The 25,660-nt window shown below is 42.7% G+C and overlaps 1 protein-coding gene across 3 annotated transcripts in view; it reads left to right on the top strand.

The window, feature by feature from the left end:
• The window catches only part of fhit (fragile histidine triad diadenosine triphosphatase), a 166,780-nt gene that overhangs the window by 99,632 nt on the left and 41,488 nt on the right, over positions 1 to 25,660 (top strand). For all 3 annotated transcript variants that reach the window (XM_062544999.1, XM_062544998.1, XM_062545000.1), the window contains exons 5-6: positions 20,934 to 21,079; positions 22,522 to 22,551. In XM_062544999.1, the coding sequence (XP_062400983.1) occupies positions 20,934 to 21,079; positions 22,522 to 22,551 (176 nt within the window). The remainder of the gene's footprint in view (positions 1 to 20,933; positions 21,080 to 22,521; positions 22,552 to 25,660) is intronic.

The raw sequence follows: 25,660 nt of genomic DNA, 5'->3' as shown, positions 1-25,660 counted from the left end.
ACAAGTGTCCCCTGTCCCCTGCTTGTTCTAAAGACATTGGGTATGTGAGTGTCAATACTATTGTGGGAAGACTGCATCAAGTGTCTTTGAGACACATTAGAATATGGACATGAAGGCTAAGGCCTCTACTACAGTACTAAGCAGGCCAGTGACAGAGAACTGAGGGCTGTTTTAACATCTAGTCCAACATCAACATTTGAATGAATGTGCCTAGGACAAAAACAAAAGAATGAAGAAAGGAATGGACTGAAGCACATGATTCTACTTAATACATTCTATTTTAGTTCTGTGGCCATCAGTGCATCCAGATGTGCGGTGGAGTTGAATTGACAAAGCATCTATTATGTTTATGAAACCTAAAAGAAGTTATGAAAGCGTTTGCGTAGATATCTATGAATGCCTCTGATAATGCCTTTCAGGGCCACACACTTGCAAAATTGCCTTTTGTCATATTTTTTTTCTCTCTGGAAAATTGCTTTTTTGTTGTTGTTTGTTCTGTGGGCCTCTATAAATGTTCCAATAACACTGGTGCTGTCTGATGAATATGATTGTATGGAGGCAGACTTGTTTGGCCTCAGGTAAGGGTACCTCTCAGAAATGAATTTCTTTTTTTTCCCCGCAGTGCTTTACTCTTACACTTGCTGACTGATTTGTTGTAGTTATATTCTGATGGCGGGATTTGGCAAGGCTTTGAGAGTTAATCAGTAGGCTTTTGTGTGTGTGTTTTTTCTACAGTTCTTCAAAGATTCTCCATTGCATTTTTGTGTTTGAACATTCCTTTAAATTAATGATGGAATCATGAAAGTGAAAAAAATACAATGCTAAAGTCTTGGAAATTATATCTAGCGTAATTCAAAACTCTGAATAAACAATGCTCTCTTACTAATGCTTTACACAAGCATAGCGCACATACCATGTTGTGGCACTGTGATGGCTGAAGTGTGTTTTGCTGGGCTAGGTTGTTGGGTGTGAGTATGTGTTTGTGGGAAGTCCCTAGACCGTTATAGCTCCAGGAATTAAACATCTTTACCTGTGTGTAGCTAAAATTGACCCCCTGATAGAATGTACAAATTGTGAATTGTAGTCTGCAATTAGATCTGATTGAACATTTTCTCAGACAATAAATCATTGACACCAATATTCAACTAACAATGTAGAAATTGATCTAATCTAGCCCCATTTATGCCTCAGTTGGCCATATAAACTCTACAACTCTTCTCCCTTTGATAGGCAACCTGTTCTCACAGCTATTAAATGAACTGAATTAAAACGGAGCATCTGAAGGATAAAAGGATTTAATCATTGCAAAATTCCCTAAAGGGTATAATTCAGTGTGAATGTAATGAGTTGTATGGAACATATACAATAGATCCAAATGAAGTTGACCATGATGAGTTAAGCTATTTAACAGTGAAACACTGTATTTATGTGTTGATATATGATATTGCTTGGTTTTCTATAGCTGTTATTTGTCTGTTTTTGGAGCCTAGTTTTGATAGTGTGCTGGAGCTTTGCTCAGTTACAGAACATGAAGCCACAGCTGATAATATTGAAAGGGATCTGAAAACACAGATTTCACAAATAGGAACTGAGTGATGAGCACACACACACACACACACACACACACACACACACACACACACACACACACACACACACACACACACACACACACACACTCACACACACACACACACACACACACACACACACGCACACACGCACACACGCACACACAAACATGCACACACACACACACACACACACACGCACACACGCACACACAAACATGCACACACACACACACACACACACACACACACACACACACATGCACACACACACACACACACACACACACACACACACACACAAACATGCACACACACACGCACACACACACACACAAACATGCACACACACACACACACACACACACACACACACACACACACACACACACACACAGACACACACACACACACACACACACAGACATCATACAAATATTCGGTTGCAGACTGCTTGCAACTGTAGCCTCAGGCTCTGTTGGTCCATGTTAATGTCTGAAGTGCACCACCTCTCCTTCAAAATCAATTAATTAAACAGAGCATGGCTTTGCAACTGGTCTTGTTTTGGCCCTGCGGGATGTGTGTGTGTGTGTGTGTGTGTGTGTGTGTGTGTGTGTGTGTGTGTGTGTGTGTGTGTGTGTGTGTGTGTGTGTGTGTGTGTGTGTGTGTGTGTGTGTGTGTGTGTGTGTGTGTGTGTGTGTGTGTGTGTGTGTGTGTGTGTGTGTGTGCGTGTGCAAACTGAGACTCAGCTGGTCACTGTCTGAAGCTCTCGAGACGCATGTGTGCTGCATCGTCTCTAACTGTCGGAGCAAAACAAACCACCACCCTGACCCCTTCCACGTCCCCTTGCCCGGGCCCCCCACCTTTCTGAGGGACCCCATATGTCACTGGGAAGCAGCCCCTCGGGCTGGTGCCAGGGGGCGCGGAGCACTGTGTGGACCCTGCTGTCAGATACCACCCCGCCACTCGTCGTCTGGTGCCCGCGGGCTGCTCTTGTGGAGCGCCTGGCAGGACGTCACCCCCGGAGGCCTCTTAAGACGCGCGGAGAGGCGTCTCAGGCAGGCGTGGCAGCCACCGCGGCTTTGAAGGAGGCAAGAGGAGTTGTGGAGACACCCGCCAACACCCCCCCTACCATCATCATCATCACACATGCAAACACACACACGCACACACACACACGCACACACATCCTGTACACACACACACACACACACCCACACACGCAGACACACACAGAAAATACACACACACACACCCACACACACACTCTCACTCTTACTCCCCCCCCCCCCCACACACAAATCCCCACTCACACCCTCCACCCCACCCTGAGTCCCCGCGCTACAGAAAGATCTTAGGGGTTAATGATTTTTAATGAGGACCGTGGTGTGAAGTTGAGCCACAGGCAGGCTCCAACATTAAAGCTTATTAAGCATTTCTTTTACATTCAAAGTGCGTGCACCTAGGGACACAGCGTCTCGAGCAGACCGAGTGCTCGCTCACGGTGGGGGGAGCCAAGCCATTAGTGTAAAGTAGAGCTCATCAGTTTTTTGGAACGCTGATCGGAATGACGAGCTTTTTTTGAAGGATAATTTTATCCCGCTGAAATTCAGGTACGCCGCTGTGCTTTCAGGAACATGCAAATAGCTCCATTTTAACAAAATGTACCTTATTAGCGACATTGGTTGGGTCCGTTTCCATGACAGCTTAGCATGCTAGTGGCTTGTCTGAATGCTTTGAGGGAAACTCGTATCCATATGAATGGCACGCTATGATACACTGCGGCTTCGTTTGTCCATGTTTAAAACTGTGTAGATTTAACATATTTAAGTGTCAGACTATGCTGTGACTTGAGCTGTGAGCTGTGACTATGATAAGTTGTTACTGTGTAGGCTATATAACTACTCAACTGTTAATCATAGTCATTGTCACTCGCCTTACAATAAAGTGTCTGCCAAGAAAAATAGACATTTTTACAGTGGTCCTTGAAATAAACCCTTAAGCTCACTTTTCTTAACAAATACCACACACACACACACACATGCTCAAACTCGAGTCCCTCAAATACACTCCTTCACAGAAGCAGAATGTCATATCAGCATCTTGACCCAGCATGGGTATTTCTGTTATCAACCCTTGTTTGTTATTGTCAAGACTTGGCCTTGTGTGTGGGCAGATTGAGCTGGCTTAAGTTGTGTTTAGAGTTTAAGTGACTGAAATAACCCTTGCAATACTTTCATAACACTTGATATGAATATTCCACCATCAGTTCCCTCATAAATATTCAAGTGTATTTGAGCTGACTGTGACAGTGGGTGACCTTGAGGTCAGATGGATGTTAACACCAGTCATCTAAATATTCATGGGCATGTTTCTCAATAGGACATACGATAAGTCAACAGTCTGTCAGTCTTTTAAAAAATTGCAAATCAACTTCTATGAAAAATTCAACTTGTCATTAGAGATAAATATCTTTAAAGCATCATCCTAGAGGCCTCACTGACTTTGGACCAACAAGCCATTTGACTTTTAAATTTAATCTAGCCCTGTGTCCCATTTACCTGCGTGCACAATTATACAGCAAATTAAAAAATGTATCCACACGTGGCTTGTCCCTCATAAATAAATGCATCCAGGAAAAACTGATTAACCGGTTATCAGCGGCCATCCTGTGGTATGCCAGCTCTCCCCAGACAAGGGAGGTGGCAGAGATCTGCCACGAGCTGATTTCATTTTCGGTGACTCCGCCGAAGAGGCCCCCTGTGGCCCTCGGTTGCCGGTGGCGCATCCCCATGCTCTCCCGCGCTCGCTTGGCGTCCCACTTCCTCTCTCTCTCTCCCTCTCTCTCTCTCTCTCTCTCTCTCTCTCTCTCTCTCTCTCTCGCTCTCTCTCTCTCTCTCGCTCTCTCTCTCTCCCCACCTCTGCTCGCACATCTGCTGAAGCGCTTGTTGTTGTCGTCGTCGTTGAGAGCAGTCAGTTGTGTTCCTCCAGAGACTGCCGCCACCGCCACCACCACCACCACCACCACCATCACTATCACAACCGGTAGCAACCGCTGTTATTAAAAGTGTCCCTGTTTCCATTTTAAGGTGTGAAGCTAACTCTAGCGCTAATGAGAACAGTGCGACGGGCCTCTGCAGACGCTGATGGTAGACCCCTGGTAGTGCGGCGGGCTTCTCGACGACAACAAAAAAGTGATCAGACGGCTATAAATTCACCGGGGGAGCTGTGTTGCCGACGCCGGAGTAGCATTAGGAGTCTGGTGGAGACGATCAGAATTCGCCTCCCGTAGCATTCAGGTGTGTTTGTGAGCTAAAGCAGCCTTTGGAGTTGAGCGAGCAGATATTTCCAAATCCAGCCTTCCCGCTGAGTGTTTTGTCAACACAAACACACACATTCAAACACACACACTCACACACACACACACACACACACACACACACACACACACACACACACACACACACACACACACACACACACACATTCAGTCATGAATCCCTATCAACATTTGTTGGCAGTCCTCCGCATTTTGTATTTGTGACAAAATGTTCAAAACACACTCAGAAATAACTCGATATATCTTGAAGTTCTACAACCATGAGTATTTGTTTCATTTTTCTGCTATTGAAATGAAATAAGGATGGGTTAAGGCACCCATTTGAATCATTTCTGTTTCATTTGATGTGTTTAGATATTTTTCTCTCCTCATGCATACACATTTCAGCCCGATAACAGATGTGCAATTAGTTTTACTCTTGAAAAGGAGTCTCCTGACAGATGTTCCCATGTGGTTATTTGACAAACACTCAAAACTATCAGACACAAATTATGTGTTTGTCAATACACAGTCCTATCAGAACAAGAAAAACAGTATAGCAATAGTGGATGCTGCTGTGGGTAGACATGTATCAGTAATGACGACTATATTTCTGGACATTATGTGTGACTGAGTGAAATACATTGGGAGAATTTTGGTAGGGGTGATACACGATGGGTTTGTCGTTGAGCTGTAGAAAAGTTATCTCACTGGGGCCCAATCAGAGTTACCAATGAGAATGAATGAGAGCAATGTCTTTCAAATCTCATTATACAGCCTTTGTAACACTTTGCAAAATGCACCAGAATATTGCCAGAAATTTTTTTTTCACCCTTCTTCTCTCTCATTCATTTCCAAAGACAATTTTGATATATTAAGGTATAACACAAGCCAGGACAGTTATGTATTAGTGTCCCCATAGGCTCAGTAGCAGTAGCAGTGCCAGGATATTCAGCCTTGGGTGTGCTTAAATTGGGCACTCTATTTGCTTCGAGGAACTTTCAGAGTCAATCCCCTGAACTGTGTAGGATAGATAAACAGTGATATTACGCTGTAATCTCACTGTGAGTCTCAATGACATTATTCTCGAAGATCGCAAGATGTTTCTTTTGTACGTGTTGATTGTCTGTAGGTGGTCATCACGGTTGATTGAGAAACATTTTAGGCAAATTTGCAGGTAACGTTTTGTTTTGTATACTTGATTTGTATTTTGTTTACTCTACGATCCCATGCTGTCTCTTGTTAGCTTGTTAAATGTGATGAAATGTTGCCATCTAAATTAGGTTCATCTGACAGTTAAACGTCTTGCAGGGAGCTGAATGCTTTAGAGCAGATGTTTTCCCTTCCTCATGATCTCCTCTTCCATCTGTAGGTTACTTCCCACCCAACCCGCGACTTCCACAAGTTTCCGGAAAGACTTGTGGTGATTATCTGTTGAGCAGAACAACATATGAAAGACTTATAATGTCTTTTTTGCATTTTTTTGTCTTTTTTTTTTTACCGCATGGAAACTTAAGAACAGCATCCAAGTCTGCGCTCCTCCCTTTTCTCTTCACTTTCTACCTCGAAGTTGAAACTCAGCTGGAATCCTCAGCAAAGTTTCAGCAAATCCTGTTCAATTTGGGAATGCTGGGAGGGTTGGGCGAGGCAACACCCGAGCCTGTGCTTTTGAAATCATTATCTGGCTGAAATATGGATTACTTTCTCAAAGCCTGAGGCCCCGGAGGACCGCCGTCACACACTCAGATGCGGGTGACAGTGATCCAAGGGGCGACACTGCTGGAACAGTGTACTATTATTATTGTTTTTCCACGAGGGAATACAACGTGCAGGAGAACATGGGTGTACCACCAGGGACCCTATGCTTTTTTCCCCCCCTCACTGGCTGAACGCTTTGATCAGTGTAGCATTCCCCAGTGTATTTGCCCTTTTCCCTTGTAGCAAGAAAAGGGGGGGGGAAAAAGCTTGTTCTCAAAACACAAAAAAAAAATCTCCCTCCAAGCATCTGAAAATGCATCTTATGTTGTATAACAGAGTTTCTCATTAATTTATTTATTGTGTCTCATGACGGCAATACTACATAGTTTATAAATGATACAATTCTTCAATTCCTTTTTTAAAAAGTATTTTGTTCATTGTTCTTATTTCAACACACATAAAGTCTTTTTGAGATGATCAATATAAAAAGCATCTCTCCAGGACTTTTCATTTGGATTTCTTTTCAAAAGAAGATATTTTCTTAGAAGCTTATACAATAGGCTAGATTCAAAGTCCTCTCATTTTACTGTAGAAACTTTGATTTCTCTTACATTAATGGCTGCTTAAATAACATTTTGTCTTCTTGGATATCTATTGGAGATGATTTATACTATAAAGAAGAATTGATCTCTTATGTTCTGATGTATTACCACAATTCTTGCTTCCATACTAGTGCATGTTTGCAGTGAACTTGTTTCATCAGTGCAGTTACCACATAATTGCATACAGGGTTCAAGAATGGCTATGTGTATGTGCAGCTAATAAGTAAATGGCCGCGTTTACATGATGTTTTATTCGGAATCAAATAGTTCAGAATTAAAATATTCTCCTTCGAGTTTACATGGAAGCAATAATTCCAAATTGGCGTTTACATGGAACAAATGTTAATTCCGCTTTATTGTATTCCTCTGAACGTGTGAGGGTTCCGATTGGACAGGCGGCGCATGAATGTAGCCTAATTAAGGTCTACCACAAGAAAAAAAACTCTATCTGGCTACCGTCTTTTTTTGTCATCTCGGGTTAACGTTACAGCATGGACAATATCATAATAAAAACAGTTTTCACAGTCATTCTGATAACAGGCCTACTATTCGAGAATATTATCAAGCTTCACGTTTGCTAGCTGAGGAGGAGAAGACTGTCGGAGAAGGGGGGAGGAAGACGGGACCGAATTTGCAGTGAAACGAGCTTGCGCGCTTCTTCTTCCTCCTCCTATGAGCATGCGCCAAACAAACGGAATAAACTTGAAGCGGAATAAGGTTTACATGATCAAGGAGTGAGTTAATTCCGCTTTAACATCGGAATGAACCACCCACTTAATTCGGAATTAAGTTTAATTCCGAATAATCATTTTCAAGCGGAATAAGCGTTTACATGGTCTCTTTTAAAGCGGAATAATTTGTATTCTTTAACTTGGTTTTATTCGGAATTAAAGCTCTCACGTAAACGCAGCAAATTACTAAATAACTAGCCTAACAGGTGCGATTTCCGTGAGTAGGCCTGTGAGACTGTGGTTCATTGTACATGCTATTTCTTGCCATGCTTATATTTGCGTCTTTTGATTGTTTTGTTTCCATTAAGCATGCCAGAAATAGTTAGAAATAGTCTGGCAATATAAGAATCATGATGGTGGGATATTGCTAAGCAATTTAAAAACATATACAGTATGTACTGACACGTAAACATTCTATTCAGTTTGGATACATTTGGAGACCATAGGACCATGTTGGAGAACATGTACATTTGTTGCAATAGAGATTGAGAACGTGACGTAAAACGCAACGCATTTTGGGAATAGGTGGCCCAAAATTAAGTTGTTTTACTGACGTGCGGGAACAACGAAGTGCAGTTGTCGAAATGCCGTTTACCTGCTGTGTTATAAAATTCAATAGAGTAACATGAAGCTTATCTTTTATAGTTTTCCAGCGTGGAAAAATAATAGTATACGTCATGTTTCAGAGGTGACAAAAAGGCGAGGAATGGCTTGGATAGCAGCACTAAGAAAGCGCGAGATTATGTTCTGTTTTTCACACAATTTTTTCACGCCTAGATATCATTATTATCATGCCAGATCATAGACCCAGAACACTAGTTTACATGGGCTGGCATCAGGCGAGCCAAACCTACCCATAATTCTTTGTGTTTTGATGACTTTGGTCACATGTCTTAGCGATCTCTATAGGTAAATCTATGTACATCTGGCCCGCTGTGTATTGAAGGGGAAATAGCCACAGATGTGTGATTTTACTGCTTTCGTGAGAGCTCAGAACTCAGCTCCTATTAGCTCCAACATAATTCAGACCCTGATTGCATACAAGGCAATACAGAATAAACCTAATCTATCAAAACATTTTTGTGGCAAAGGTTTAAAAAGAGTGCAGGTGATTTGTTTCAGACCTGTGTTGTGGTAGGAAAATAAGTCATTATCATTAAGGCCCACAGTACACTTGCACGTACAATAACTCTAACATGGAGCCATCTGTATTGTGAGGGCAATGTCCCTGTCCATGTTCAAGTGGCCTTTTTAATGACCCGTAATTACCGAATCAAGCATCTCTCTTGATCTGCCTGTGCTGTCATCTGTGTATGCAACCGAACCAAACCTCTTGTCAAATGAGATACATGTATAGTTTTAGTCCAGGAATTCACATCCCATCCACATAAAACACTAGCCAAATTGAAAAAAAGTGTTATTTTGTGCTTCGAAGAATTTTTGACAATACTTTGTGTAAATATTTGGGCCCTTTTCATCTCACAAGACGTCAAAGACTTGTGTCATTTCAATGTTTACCTCTCACTCCCTCGACATGCCAGATGGTCAAAAACACAATGCACAAAGAGTTGGTTTGTCACCACGCTCTCAACTGCCATTGGGGAGAAAATTCACTGCTGTTCCAAACGTGTCTGATCTTCAAGCTCTAAATGGGGGGAAAAAAGGATGTTTGCTTCATTTGGTTGTGAAACACACACAGATTGCACACACATACTCTCTCACACACACACACACACACACACACACACACACACACATGTACACACAATCATCTGGAGTGTCTACAACTAATATTCCACAGTGCTCCTCCCTTATGTCTGTCAGTAGGGACCCACTAAACGAAAGCCTCCATTTTGCTGCCGAGTCCTTCGCTACCCAAGAATGCTCTGCCTGCATACCAAAGACCTCATCTCAAGTGAACAGCTCAAACTACTTAAAACTAGACACATGGCGAATCGGAACAGAACAAGAGTGGCACAGCGGCATTGATATTCACGTTACACGACGAACACCACATCTATTATCTGGTCTCCCGACAGGGGTGTGTAGCCCGTGAGCCCCCCAGCTAACACACAGAGGCCGACCTTGCCAGAAGTCTGCGAGGCGAGTGTGCGCTGGGAAAAAAATGGACCTTAAGGGACGTCAGGCGAAGGCACGGTGCCTGACATCGGTCCGTCTCCAGAGAGCGCTTCCCGTCGCCTTTGCTGACGTCTGGAACCTCGTGATCCATAAAAGCGACCGCAGTGGTCGGCCTGACGGCCCTTACTGGTCGCCTGAGACCGGTCCGCGCCATGCGATCTCATCTCACAGTCTTGCTCCTTGGAAACATTTACCACGGCTATCGATTTTGTTCTCACACGCTGCCCCCCACTCTAACACACCTCAGCCCACCCACTCTCAACACACACACATACACATATACACACACACACACACACACACACACACACACAAGGCTTTCCTTCTTGTTTAAGCATATCAGATTTAGAGGATGGCTTCAGAGGCTGATGGGTGATGGGATTGATTGCCGCAGACAAACCTGTCAATTCCCGCGCGCCGAGTTGTTTCAGGGACTGAGTGTTTGTGTGAGGAGAGCAGGAATTTAAACAGCACAGACAGGATCAATGGGATTTTGTTTATAATACATAATAAGATAAATTGAAAAGATAGAGACGGAGAAAACCCATGAATGGAGACCACCTCAAGTGATGCCATTTGTCATTAATGGAGCTTGTTCTTTCTTGTCGCCTGAGTCAATTTCAGTGATTTCAGTAGAAACACACACACACACACACACACACACACACACACATCATAAATTAGTCATTTGTGCCACGTTCAAACTATGCAAACAGCACAGCCTTTCTTGCTATTTGTTATGTATGTTTACACATTTTCCACAGACACAGTGTATATTTATTCGGCCAAACAGGACCTTCATGGGAAAGGGTATGTTTTTGTCATGTATTGTCAGGAAACCCATACAGTAGTTTGGTTTCGATAACAGACACATAGTTGGGTTTCCTCGTCGCTGTTCGCTGGAACTTTGTACGAAAGCAGGCCAGATCTTTTCTTGTGGTCTCCTTTCTTACATTCGTGGTTTCATGAAAGCCCCCTCTCCACCCACCCAACCAGTATGTATTGGATCTGAGAAGCTTATTATGATCTGGTAGAGATAAGGATTCAAAAAGAACAGCTGTACATGTTCTCCTGAGAGGCTTTCTGTGCTTCTCCTCCCTCTCTGTGTGCTCCCCATCTGAAGGATGTAGCGTAAGACCTCAGATTTCACCGGATATCTTCGGGCCTTCCCCCGCCCCTCTTTTCATTGCCCGATTGCTCAGAGTGGCTTACGGGCTGCTAATCCTACCTGACAGTTCAGTGATAATTGCAGAGGCGCAGGCTTGCCCAAGACACTTGGTATCGAATGAGAAGTGCTCCCGGTATTGACAGCGGAGAGGGAATCCTATTTTTTAACGATGAAAGTCTTGAGTTGTGCCGTGAGAAATCTCTTCTTTCCCAGGTATTTTTTTCTTTTTCAATTGAATGGCACGTCAAGAATCCTTTCTCCTGAGTTTGATGTTGCAATATTATTATCAATTGAATGTCATGTTAGAAATGTTATATCCTGAGACTGAAGTGACATTGTTTTTTTTGTTGTATTAATATTATTACTATTATTCTTTTATTATTATTATCATTATTGGTATCATTATTATTAATAATAATAATAATAATAATAGTAATGATAATAATATTTTGAATCAATCATCATAGTAGTAGATCATCTCAGTGTGAAAGCTTGAAAGGAACATTAATTAGAACAGCATTGCCCTAACTTGAGAAGGCCTCATTTGTCCCAGCCCTGTAATAAAATGTTTCCATTAGAATATCTTGATCTTGTAAGTGCTCAAGCATGTGATGGCCATAATTTGGTCTCCCTGCCTCTGATTGGAGTAAGTGTATGTGCTCACAATGAGCAGGCAGTATATCTGTCAGATGTGTTAAGTGTGCTCCTGTCAGGTTTATGGGCTGAATATGAACTTGTGCAGACACAATTTCAAGCTTAGCTTCTCCCACAGTACAACTATGATTTGGATTTCTGCCTAAGTGCCTCCACCTCTCTTTTAAAGAGAGTGATTGCTTATTCCAGCCACCCCTCCTGGCTAACTGGCATTGTGTCTGTCTCTGTGTCTGTCCCTGTCCCTGTCCCTGTGTGTGTGTGTGTGTGTGTGTGTGTGTGTGTGTGAGAGAGAGAGATTGTCTTTTGTGCATGTAATGTCTCTAAAGTGTCTCCTCATGTTTTGGATGAAGTGTTAATTGTGTTTCTGCACTTGCTCTGCAGACATCAATGACTATGTGAAAGTCATAAGCCGCCTTACATGTTTTGCTTCAGCAATGCTATAAGGACCATCAATATTTATCTCTCACTCTCCTCATTAGAATTCAACCAAAAAAAGAAAAACATGTACACAATACTTAATCTTAATACTAAGTCTTTGCTCTGATTCCAGTCCGATTTCAGTCTCAAGTCACCATTCCATTGGATGTGTGGTCGTAGTTTAAGCAATAAGCCCCAAGACGCCATAGGTTACACTGATTTTAGAGCCGCTAAAAAAAACCTTACTATTCTAAGATCAATGAAGTCTATAGACTTAATTGCTTTTCTAAAACTATTACTACATACTGTATATCTAGCAAGATTTCATAAAATAAAGGTGCAACAATTTATTCACAGATAATCATTCTTCCACCAAGAAATATATTTCCTCTATCAGAATGGTTGCCAAGAGACATTGAGACGCCTCTACTATCAAGTTGTGGTAGCGCAGTAATAGAATGAAATGTGGTCAAGCTGTATGTTTGTGCTGGATTTTGCAATATCTTCAAAAGCAAATGAAGCCAACGATAATCAAGGGCCAAAACTATAGTAGGTATAGAAAGTGTTATGAATGCCTATCACATTAGGGGGAGGCTGGTGTCGTTCTCCACCATTGATGGCATTGATGGCATTGATGGCATTGATGGCTATGTCTAGCTTGTCAGAAATTGCTGGCAGATTCAGCCATGACGGTTGTCTCAGAGGTCAGCTTTTGACTTCGTCGTGGCTCACCCAAAAACTGACCCTTACTCACTTATTCATTTGGCCAATGAGACTTGCATGTGTCAATTATTGCAAGGCCTATTCTCCCCAGAGCAGTTCGGTGTCAAGTGAATTGGTCAAGGGCACACTTGTGGCAGCTGGTAATTTAATTCACAACTTCTCTGGCTTACTATATGCCAGCCCATTTCCTTAGCCACTATGCTACCACCGACCCTGTGGTGTCAAGAGCACTTTGGCAAGGTGCAGCGAGGAGAGGGTTGAACTAAAAAAAAATGTGCTGTGCCTCCTCATTGTACGCCAGGGTGGGAATGTGGTCTCAGTTTGCCTCATCGAGGTTCTCTGAATAGAAACCTTTAGTCATGCCTTTCCCACTTAAGGAGAATAATGCACTCTACCAACTGGAGCTTAATAACAAGCTATGTCCAGTTGTCAGCTCCTTCCCACCTCTAATGTTAATGAGTCTGAGCCAGAACCAGAATCCACAGGCTCCATTGCAGGCTTCCTCCTCCTGAGGTTGGTCATTATGAGTCACCAAATCTATTGAATGCATGCGACGAGAACCCGAACCTGAAGTAAATGATGGTTTAAGGCTCTTCCACAGTACATGCTGAACTGAGTGAAAGCAAGTTTCTTGCATTTGTACTAGTTATATTTGTGATTCTTCAGATGATCAAGAAAATCCCATAAGCATTTCCTTTAAAAAACAGCAGATGGACGGTCTAAGAGACTCCGGCATCTGCATCTGTTGCTGGAGAGAAATCCTCTGCAATTTCTCTCCCTGTTGTTTTCACTGCTGCTACCCGATGATGAATGATCCGTGCTGGATGCTAAAATGCGTAGACATTTCATGCCAACGGCACAGTCAGACTACTACAACAAGGCTTTGTTCATCTGAAAGGAACATGATGGGTACCAGTTAGGCGATTTCTTTCTTGTTTGTACACTGTCAGTTGTGTGTTCTGGGTGCGGTATGGATTATACCAATACCTGGCTTTGCAATCCTAAAACGCTGTCTCCAGTGAGGCTGGTAAGAGGGCTTTTGAGCATGCCAGCATTTCAAAAATGCTTGAAAATGTATCTCTGAGCATCGTTCTTGGTGTCTGATCAGTATAAACAAGGCTCTTTCCTGAGTACTGGTGCAATCAGAGGACCTGCTTGCCTGGCAACCAATAAGGTACTTGGAAAAGCGAAGCGCAATATCGCCAGGGCCTCTTTTAAGAATTGGCTCATCTGGGCCAAGATGTTTATTTTTATTTATTTATTTTTTATTGCCAGTGAAAGCGCTGTGTGCTCTCTCTTAAGCATTTAAATCAACCATCCTGTCAAAATATACCCCTCACACAACCTTGAAGCATATTAAAGCTTAAATATTTGATGAGATACAGTACAACTCATAACCCTTAATTAGACATGTTTGCCTTTCCGACGTTCAACAATGGATTCAATAATGACTGTGTGCTCAGTAATTAAATGCAAGCTCCCGTTCAGTATTCACGGCCCAGACTGAAAACGAAATGAGCAAAGCCGTTTCTAATGGACTTCACGCAAACATGTTGTTGTTTTCAATGCCAGGAAGTAACTGTGTGAGAGTCAGTGGGTCCTACTATCATGATGCCCACGAGGCTTGTTCAGGGCCATTTACTCTGAACTGGTGTCAGTAAAGACACTTCAATGGGCATTGCTGTTTTTTTTGTCACATTCCTCCAGCTAGGTTGAAGCACATCCATCCACAGATGTTTATCTATTTATTTATTTTCAAAATGCAAAAGAGTCCTTGTCATTTTTGGCACCACCTGTTCACCCATGCTGTGCACTTTACATGGTTTCAGTTGGACTCGTAGAATTGAGGAGAAACCTGACTTTCCAACCCTTGCCTGTCCACCCTGAATAAGGGGGCTTGATTAATATTGAGTTTGTTGTGCAGCACCGTGCTTTTTAAGTAGCCCCTTGTGCCGTCAAGTGTGTGAGTCAGTTCCAGTGTAGGAAGGGATAGTCAAGTGGTCACCCATGAGTAGCGAGGTTGTGAATCGCTTCACCGTGACATTGTGGTCGTGAAAAAACCTTCTGCGTGTGCATCAGTAAGTAGTGAGACATTTAACTCGCCATAACAAACAATCTATCTGGAAAAAGAAGTTTTCATGCTACATTGAAGGTTTTCATGCTGATGACTGATGCCCATTAGGCCCTAAAGGAGAGCTGCAGAAGCCCTCCGGTAAAAACAAACTATATTATTATTATCATCAGTGATCACAGATTATCATGTGGTGTGAATTCATTTACTCTTTAAAATGTAAAGCAAGGGAAAATAAAACAACACTTTTGTCTGCTACATAGAATTCTCTCACGGATTCATTTGAATCTTAATCAGGCTACTTGATGTTGTGCTTGTTGTGAGTGATTATTTGCCTTGTTTAGTTGTTGCCTTCTCTTTGTTGTCAGCACGCATGCATCTCTCCGGTGGGCACAGGTTATCAGTGAGGACAACATTTCAAAAGGAGACATCTGAGGTTGAATTAATGATGCTAATTAGACGGAGGCCTGTGGGGGAAAAACACTGTCAGGGAACACTCTATTAAAGCATGTCTCCTGTAGTCCCCAAACATAGCCCTGTTCACCAGGGAGGCAGGACAGCTCACATGGGAGTGTTTGTCCCTCGCCGTAAAATTACCCAGTGTCACTTTTGTGTGGCTGACAAGGTGCTGTTGACATCGTTTTGGATCAAAAACAGCGAAGTGTCTATTTGGCTGTCAGCCACGGGTACCTTAGAGCCGTGTCAGACGAGTTCTGTGCCGTAGCTGGAGTTCTTTGTGCTGCCAGTGGCCGGGGCTATTGCAAGGATTAGACGCACAGTCTCCATACAGACAACCTTGGCTTCATATCCACAGAATAATGCAGCATTTTAAAATCTCTCTCTTTTTAAAAGAAAACAAAGAAAAAAGGTTAAGGCATGGTGAAGGTTAGTGAACACTACACACCATATGACAACAGGTAGTGAAATCAGAGAAAACTCTGAGAAAACATTCTCAGAATATCTCCATTTGTTGATGGGGAGATAAGGCATAAGAGGAGGCGCTACAGTATGTCTGTGCTGTTGACAGACAACATTTACTGTCAAGGTGAGATTTTCATATACTCACAGACAGACTAGAACGATTTAAAACTTTGTTTATTATTATTCATCAAGTATTATTTGTGTATTATTTATTTATTTCAGCTACTGTATAGTTTATAATATAATGCTAACTATAAGGAGTAGTTAGCTGTTCTGCTTCTAATACATTTTCAAATTCATTTTCATCTTATTTTCAAAGAAGTAATACATTTTTTGATATCTAGTCAAAAGAGCAAACATGACCTCTCCCAAATGGCAATGTCACAGTTATACCCAGTGCTAGCTGCCCACGAGCCTCTGTTACAGTGGTGTCCCCCCCCGCCCCCCCCCCCACCCCCCTATAATTCATCCACCGCACTTGGTTAGGCCCCGGTTCCCTGGAGACGCACTTCATCAAGGCCCCGTCTGCCTCACAAGATGACACGCTGGCCCTCCCCTCCCTCCGTGCGTAACCCACACCTTCACCCTCAATCCCACACTATTTGCCATGCCACACTCACTCTGCAAATGGCTAATTGTTGCATTAAATATCATTAGGCGTGCTCTCCGTGGCAATTGCCATTTTCGTTTCCAGCCAGGCATTAAACGTCCGTCCCCCGATCATCTCTCTCCGAGCCTCGGCCAGCGGCTTTGCCACACTGCCAGTCGCAGTTTTTTTTTTGTCCGTATTCATGTATTCCCTCGCCCGCCTAATTCCCAGCCACTCCATTTACTCGGGCGTAGATTGGAAACAGAGTGGTCGAGAGGGCCTGCGGATTCAGTGCGGCGTCAACGTCAGTCGGGAAACATTCAGAGGCGAGACAGTCGCCTGAAAAGAAGTCATTCCGAGGGCAGTGTGCAGGCAATCTTACATGGGTGCAGATTCCATGCCTGCTGACCATGGGAGTGAATTAGATTAAAGTGGTCAAATAACTATTATGACGGCGAGTAATAAGATCAGAATGGGGGTTTGTTACCCTCCCTCCTCTGTTTCCAGCTGTAGGCACTCAAAAACCTGCCATTTCTTTATCAGAGCTGATTGAAATTGGGTTAGACTGAGTGCAAAGCCGAAGATGAAGGACATCTTTTGGGCAAAACGCTCAGTGTTTCTGTCTTTGAGGAGAACACAGAAGGATCGGCAGTCACAGACTCACATTATAAATAGCTAAATAGTGGATGCATTACCTAATCAGAGACCTGCTTGGATTTGTCTGTTTGTTTGTTGTTGTCTTAAATGCATATCACTGGTGAATAATTTTAGAGGATAGTTTGGCACTAGGCGTCCATGGAGAGCACAGTGTGTTTTAAGAATGTTTGCTGCACATAGTTATGAAATGATATACAGTAGGCTTCTTAAGAACTTACACAATGTGTGTGTGTGGGGGGGGAGGAGGGGGGGAGTACTCACAAGTTTATCTTGTGCCACTCAGCCACACATGTAATGCATTTTCAACAATGTATGTTGCAGGAAAAGATACACGTTTGTTAACAATATGCACGACTACACAGTGTCCTTTCTTAAATTAATTGTGTTGATTTATTTATGGCCTGCTTCATCTCTCACGGAAAGGGTGGCAAAAGCGTGCACAGGAACAGCTAGGTGTTGTTCTTCACCAAAGGACCGCTTAAAAGAGGCGCCGGTGCGACAACGCCTGCTTATTCTTGTTTTCCGTGAAAGACCCTGTGAGAGAAGAGAAGAGAAGAGAAAGAAAAGAAAGGAAAGCGAGTGAGTACGGTCTTTTCTTCCCCACACCCTGGGAGGCTTCTGGATTCGGAGCTGCCACTCTTCCTCCTGTGATCTTAAATTAAGCTCCCCGATTCTGTTGCCTCGTGGCTAAAAGTGGGATATAGAAAGCAACGACTTGATCTGCCTCTCCTCCAAAGGCACATGAAGGCTCACGTTTGCCTGCTTTTCATGTCTTTGTGTGTTTTCTGTTGGCATGCGCTGAACACCAAGGGATATTTTGTCGTCGTCTAATTGGCTAATTGTCTACTAAACGTTTGTTATTGTTATTGTCTTAGTTCAGAATGGGTGGATTAATGCTATAGGAATCTCAAAGTATGGGACTGAAATAGTGCCGTGTTCAATTAATAATATGATGCTCTGCTTAGCAATTATCATGCCTCTTTGAATCAGTTACTATATTTTGGGACACAGTGGGAGAATTCACCTCGTTGTGAAGTGTGCTGTAGACTTTAGATCTAAATGGCAATATCTGAACTTGAAACGTGTGTGTCTGAATTTCAGTCTCAAAACTACAAATGCATTAAAAACATCAAACATCACAAGTTTATTACCCACACAATTCTCCTCTCCGAGTTGAAACATCTAAGCCAGATTTGGGTATCCCTTGCTTTGCACAAAGTCAACGTTTGGCAAGCAAAAAAAAGAGATTTTTCTTCAGTCTCGGCTGTGAAGTCACTCCCTAATTTTTCATTCTCAATGGCTGCACAGTCACAGACACATGCAAAGGAAAGATATCACTTAATGTGCTATCTGATTTCCTTCCCGCATGCCGCACTTGAAAGACAGGCAAACTGATCATTTGCGCTGCCGTTTCCAACTCCTGAGATGAATTCCGTAACCATTGTGCCATGAACTCGGGGATGTAATCATCCACCCCACGCCCACCGAGACAGTGGTTTGTGTACCGCATCTCACTGTGATGGCTTCTTCATGGCTGCCTGTGGATTTCTGAAACTCTCTCACTTCAATGATTAAACAGTTATATTTTTCACCTATTTTTTGAACAAAATCTGCGGTCCTCATCAATTTGTTCACAGTGGTGGTATTGCGTGTGTGTGTGTGTGTGTGTGTGTATGTGTGTATGTATGTGTGTGTGTGTGTGTGTGTGTGTGTGTGTGTGTGTGTGTGTGTGTGTGTGTGTGTGTGTGTGTGTGTGTATGTGTATGTGTATGTGTATGTGTATGTGTATGTGTGTGTGTGTGTGTGTGTGTATGTGTATGTGTATGTGTATGTGTATGTGTATGTGTATGTGTATGTGTATGTGTATGTGTATATGTGTGTATGTTTGTATGTTTGTATGTGTGTGTGTGTGTGTGTGTGTACTGTGCTGTACCGTACCAACCAGAATCAAAAACACAATGCATTCCCATAGCACAGTTAATTAAGACGCTTGCTGTGAGAACAAGCACATGCAATCATCAGCTGAGTCCATGGCATGAGGGGCTAACTCTTGAGGAGAGTTCATCAGTGTTGTATGTTCTTCTCCATGCTGCTTTACATCCCTCGTTGACGTTTTCTAACTTCCTCACTCTTGTGGCTCCCTTGTGCACTTTTTGTTTGTCAGCTTTGATTACACTTGTGATATGTGAAAGATCACATGCCAATATAAGCAACGTAAGTTATTTTCCCCCCTGTTTTTTTTTGGTAGATCAACCCTCATTATTAGTGCTCTGTTTTCTCTTCATGTTGCATTTTTTTTGGCCCTGTAATGGATGTCTGTCAAAAATAACTACCCTGAACAGAGCAGTTCACTGATCTTTTCTGTTCTCTGTGAACAAGGAGAGTGGTTTCGCCAGCTGGCTAGCCTGCAGGCGTGTATTGATCCAGTGTCCCAGTCTCAAATGTGCCATGTTTTTTCCACCTTTAGACCCCCGCTCACAAAATGCTACAACCACACTGTCATCAAGGGTGTCCTGATCGCTTGATTACTTTTCAGGAAGCAAGTGCACAAAGGCAAAACTTCCCTCAAAGTGTGTGAAACCCTCCAGGACCTTTCTGAAAGTTGAGAGTTTTGCACAATGTGGTTTTTTTTGCGCTCGCTTGTTTGTAATGTAGGGCACTACACTCCGGTCCATGATAACACCGCCTTAGTAGTCTGGCTTGCTGAACTGCAATTCCTAGTGATTATTACCCAAACAAACATGGCTAATGTGTGCTCCGTAGGCTGTGGTAGTCATTTCTCAGCTGAGTGAGGAAGGCAGAAAACAGGGAGGGCGGGAATGGGGAGGTGGGGTAGTCTCTGAACAGCACCAACTATCCACAACCGTGGGCCTGAACATTCGTCTTTTCACTATTTATGGGAATAAATAAGCCAACATGGCATGCTGTCAAGCCTGGTCACCACTCAGTTTTGTGTTAGTTTGAGCACCCCTGCACCTTTTAATGAAAGGAGATGTTACTGATTTAATGTGTGTGCAGGAAATGGAGACATATTTCACAGAAAAACAGGTCTATTTCCAGACTGAAATTACTTGTGTTCATGTATTCATGTTTCCACTAAATCTTTTAGCTGCCATTGAAAGCCTTCGATGGATGGATGGGTGAATGAATGGATGGATGGATGGATGGATGGATGGATGAATGAATGAATGGATGGAGTGTTGAATGACTTAAGGAAATCATTTCTACATAGGTTATCTTGTTTTCTAGGTATTTGCCTTCTGTTGTATATACTCTTGATTTCACATGTAAGGCTTCACCCTGTGCCCTTGGCTTATGAAGGGCAGCACCTTGGTTATGTCTGTGTTCATAACCCTTATCATAATAAAGCATAACCCCATATCATAGTAACTCATGTCATCTGTGGGCTCACATGTGTCCATGCCACCCTCTTGCAGAGGTGCATATTGTAATCATAACATCCTTGACCCTCGCTGCTCCTACATACACGCGCACACACACACACACACATGCACACACACACACATGCACACACACACACACACACACACACGCGCACACACACACACACACACACGCACCTTCTTTCCTTCATGACGCCAACCCTGACCCTTGAACCGCCCTCATGTGTAGACTCCATCCGTGTGTTCTCCTTTATTGCGCCACCCCTCAGATGTGTTGGTGTGCCCTCTGCGTCCCGTGGAGCGCTTCCGTGACCTGCGCGCGGACGAGGTGGCTGATCTGTTCAGCGTGACGCAGCGGGTGGCCAACGTTGTGGAGACGCATTTCTGCGCCACCTCTTCGACCATTGCCATGCAGGTAAGCCCCCACCGCCGCCTAACCCTCCCCCACCACAACCCTCCCTGTCAAAGGCAACGAGTGTTGGGCACCCGCGACACGTACGCGAGACACTTTCCACAGCTTGCGTGCCGCACGGGAGACGGCACAAAATTAGTGTAAAAATTAGCAATTTATGCTTCCTTCAGTTCACATGAGAATTCATTTTCAAGAAAGGCCAGTGACTTCCAATCCTGCTCTATTATGCGGCTGTTGCCATGGCGATGCTCACGCATCGGCAACTTTGATAATGAATGTTAATATGACAGCCCATAAAGAATGGGGCGCACATCAGTTTAGATTTCTCTTTGTTCGCTCCTTATGGTGATTTAATAATCTCTTTGCTGTTGATTGCGATAAGATGCATAATTCCGGGCCAACGGCATTGAGAACCCAACAGAAGAACACCACCTGCTGGAACAAAACAACAAGAACAAGCCTTATTTTTTTCCGTCTCATGTTTAAAGAACAGACCTTTTTTATTTCATTTCATTCCAGGGTTACAGTGGTTTTGCATAAGTGTTGATATGTATGCTAATCTCTGATTCGATTCTTTCTCGGTAGTGCTGATAAAGCCAAAAGAGCCGTATTCAGGACAGGACTCTAATCACAGATTTCCTTTAGCTTTCTGATGAGATTCGCAGCTGAATCTGACAGCTTTTTAAGCGAGTGTCCTATTACCGTATTACAGGTAAGCCGTCGTTGGTTGCTGGTGCTGTAGGTGCTTGGCCGGTATTGTCTGCTGACTTAATAGGACAGCCAATAAATGAGCAGCCGTGAAACAACTGACTAGAAAAACATGCAGACACGGTCATAGGGACATGGGCACAGCACAGCTATGCTCATCTGGTACCTCTTGTATCGTGTTAATGCAGCCCATCATAATATTTCACTGTACCACAAGGGGGTCTTGCTGTAATGTCGTCTTGATTGCTCTGCATTGCTTTAACCTGCAGAGTTAAACAAATCTCCATTATGCTGCCGTTATGAAAGAGTGTGACTTTAATCTGCTCGAGGCTTCTGCGGTGAAGTGTTTGGCCCAAAGAAACCTTTAAGTGTCACATTTCATAAGAAGTTTAAGTGACGTGATGGCAGCGATGCCTTAACACATTAATCAGTTCCAAGAATGAATGCGCACATGCACACGCGCTCACACGCACACACACATACACGCACACACGCACACACACACACGCACACACACACACACACATATGCACACACACCCAGACACACGCACACACACACACACACACACACACACACATATGCACACACGCCCAGACACACGAGAAGGATCTTCAAATTATTTTGGTAGTGTGGAAGTGCTGTGATTCATCTGAAATTTAAATGCTGTTGAATTATTAACTGCTATATGCCTGAATTCCCTACCGTTCCTAATTATCTCGTTCTGTTCCCACAAGGATGGCCCTGAAGCTGGACAGACTGTGAAGGTGAGGACTTAATTCCGCTCTTCTCTTAAATATATCATGAGGACTCTGTGACAGTTATCTTGTATTAAATAATAATTGTATTTCATTTGTGGGTCCCAAACTCTTGGCATATGAATTATTAACACGTCCATTTAAAAAAAAAAAAAAAAATGCTTTGTATAACTCTTTGGAATAGGATGGGATGTCATGGTCTGACACTGAGGGGGCAGTGAGGTGAGAGTCATCTGTTCGATTCCCACGGTCACCTGAAGTCAGTGTATTATACAGAGGAGATGGTTCCCTGCCCCTAATTAGTTGCCAGGCTGAAGTTAGCAAAATTTCCTCTCTTACACATTACTGGAAAGACCCACTTAGTTGGGAAGACTCTACGGCTGTGGGTGTATTTTCTTGGTATGTGTGGAAGTTTTCACAACACAATTTATCCAGCTGTTATAATATATAATAGGTAAGGGATCATGTATGGTCTGCAGGTCATTATCGGAAAAGAAGTCCCGACAGGGTGAACAGGACCCCGACGTGAGGGCGGAGGGATCTCTCTTCCTAAAGGGACTTATTTTCCGATAATGACCAGAAGTGAAACATCTGCAGCCATATGTCACCCACAAAGATTGCAAATGTGAAACTGTCCCATTTGCTCAAGTCTGTGTACATGTATGACCAGGCAGCCGGTCAAATAGATATACTTTTAAAACATGATATTACATTTCAATACTGTCATGAGTTTTAGTTGACGTTCAAGTTTATTGTCAATTCTACAATATACACAATACTGCACTGCAGCAACAAGGCATTGAAATGCCTTCGTTGTTAGAACAACAAGTTCTAAAGCAACAAACAACAAACAAAACTGTGTTACTAGTACTAACATAAAACAGTGCATAATTAGAAGCCTTTGAAGGTTTCTGTTCAGAGTGGCGTGCGTGCGTGCGTGCGTGCGTGCGTGCGTGCGTGCGTGTGTGCGTGTGTGCGTGCGTGCGTGCACCTTTCTTACAGCGAATGTGTTGTCCCTATCTGGACACAGCGATGTGTTAAAAAACAATGCAAGTTGTGTTGTTTTCAATGTAAGATTGTGTTCTTTTCAACACCTATTGTGTAACAAATGAAAAAAGGAAACAAATTCAAACTGTGTTGTCCCTATCTGGACACAGAGATGCCCAACGGTCACAATTGTGACCGATTTTTTTTTTTTGCTTCTGTGCCTTTACAGATGTCATTGTATGAAGTATCAATACATTTTCCCCAAAAATGGAAACCTGAAAGGGTCTCAGTTAAATATGTGAAGTGCCAAATGTGTAGTGTAATTTGTCACATGGTCAGAGCTGCTTATGTTTTGGTTGCACCCTGAACAGAAAATTTCCACCCAAAAGCTCCCAAACTAAAGCTTAGAAAAGTATGTTTATGTAAAAATAGGGCAAAGAGTTTGGGTACACATAATCTTTAAGGTGTCTAGTATGGAGGGATGCAAATGAAATATGTGAACTTTGTTCAGCGTTCTCATAGCATGAGTGAACATGAAGACGGTCACAATTGTGACCGCTAGGCAACTACGGAGTCAGATTTTGGGGATTTTCTCTTTTTTTGACACATTTCTTTGTCCAATCATCTAATTTCCAATAAATTCCAAACAGAGATGATATGGGGACATTGTCCCAGGTCTGTTATTTACATTTAAATGTGTATCACAATACAATACTCAACATTGCCTCTGCAATTCTCTGCTATATTCTAAGTGTGCCGATTTTTACATAGAGAAGCCATTGTATCACACTATTCTACATAGCTATTGTAATAGCTAATTTTCTATGTTGTTCTTTTTCTTAATTTTACTTTCAGTAATGCCCTACACATATAAGATCTAACTGACTGTCCAGATTTTACAATCATACCTCAAAAACAGTAAATAATTGTCCCCATTGACTATATTCCTATATATTCCTATTGCATATGTCACAGGTGGTGGGGTTTGTAATCAACTCGCCAGTCAGCCTGTTGAAGGCAAATTGGCTGAATGTATGCAAAGACTTGCAATAGACATGAACAACCTTACCAGAAAAATATATTCCCCACCCCTTTCCCAACAGCCCCCCAACCCACCCCCAACACACACACTTATGCACAGTAAAGGGCCTATGTCACAGGGGCCAGGCAGACAAACCATAAGCACAGCTTCATGTGATCAAAAATAATTGTCTCATCAATCTGTCCTGACACTATTGTATGTCCACGTTACAGACTGTGTCCTATTATGTATTTAGAACCTTACTTAATCCAGTAGTAAAATGAATTAAATTGAGCAATATAATGGATATCACACCGTTCTGACACTAGATTAGGCCAATAACTGAGGTCAGAGCAGGCTCCTATGCTCCTCAGGGTTATTTGGGATCAGGGACAGGGGTCCTGTGTTCTCCAGGTCAAGCATTGTATGTTTCCAGGGTCCTCCAGCATTATAAAGCACATAGTAGATACCCGAATGAGCATAGGTCCCAGGATATAGGACACTGGGGACATAGAGCCTTATGAATATGAGGCCTTTGGAGCAAAGGGACCAGGTAATTTAGGATGTCACTTCATGTGTGTTCACTAATTCACGGATGGGATAAATGCAGAAACCAAATTTCTTGTGTACGCAAGTATACTTGGCTTAAAAACTTGATTTACAATAATAAACAGACAAACGACATCTCTTTTTGCAACATGTGGTGGTTGTTGCATTGTGGTATATAGTTGATATAGATAATATAATGGCTTTTCTATGTAAACATGGTAAGGTTGTTCATGTCTATTGCTGGTCTCAGCATACATTTAGGCATTATGCCTCTAACAGGCTGACTGGCGAGTTGATTATACCCCCCACCACCTAGTTTGTATATGTGACATATGTAAAATAGTAGTCAATGAGGACAATGATTTACTGTTTTTGAGGTATGATTATCAAATCTGGACAGTCAGTTAGATCTGATATGTGCAGGTAATGACTGAAAGTAAAATTAAGATAAAGAACAGCATAGAAAATCAGCTATTACAATAGCTATGTATAATAGTGTGATATAATGGCTTCTCTATGTAAAAATCGGCACACTTAGAATATAGTAGAGAATTGCAGAGG

Source organism: Sardina pilchardus, chromosome 9 (assembly GCF_963854185.1).
Source record: "Sardina pilchardus chromosome 9, fSarPil1.1, whole genome shotgun sequence".
Taxonomy (NCBI): Eukaryota; Metazoa; Chordata; class Actinopteri; order Clupeiformes; family Clupeidae; genus Sardina; species Sardina pilchardus.
The sequence above is the reverse complement of the archived record's forward strand: the minus strand, read 5'-3'. Positions and strand labels throughout refer to the sequence as shown.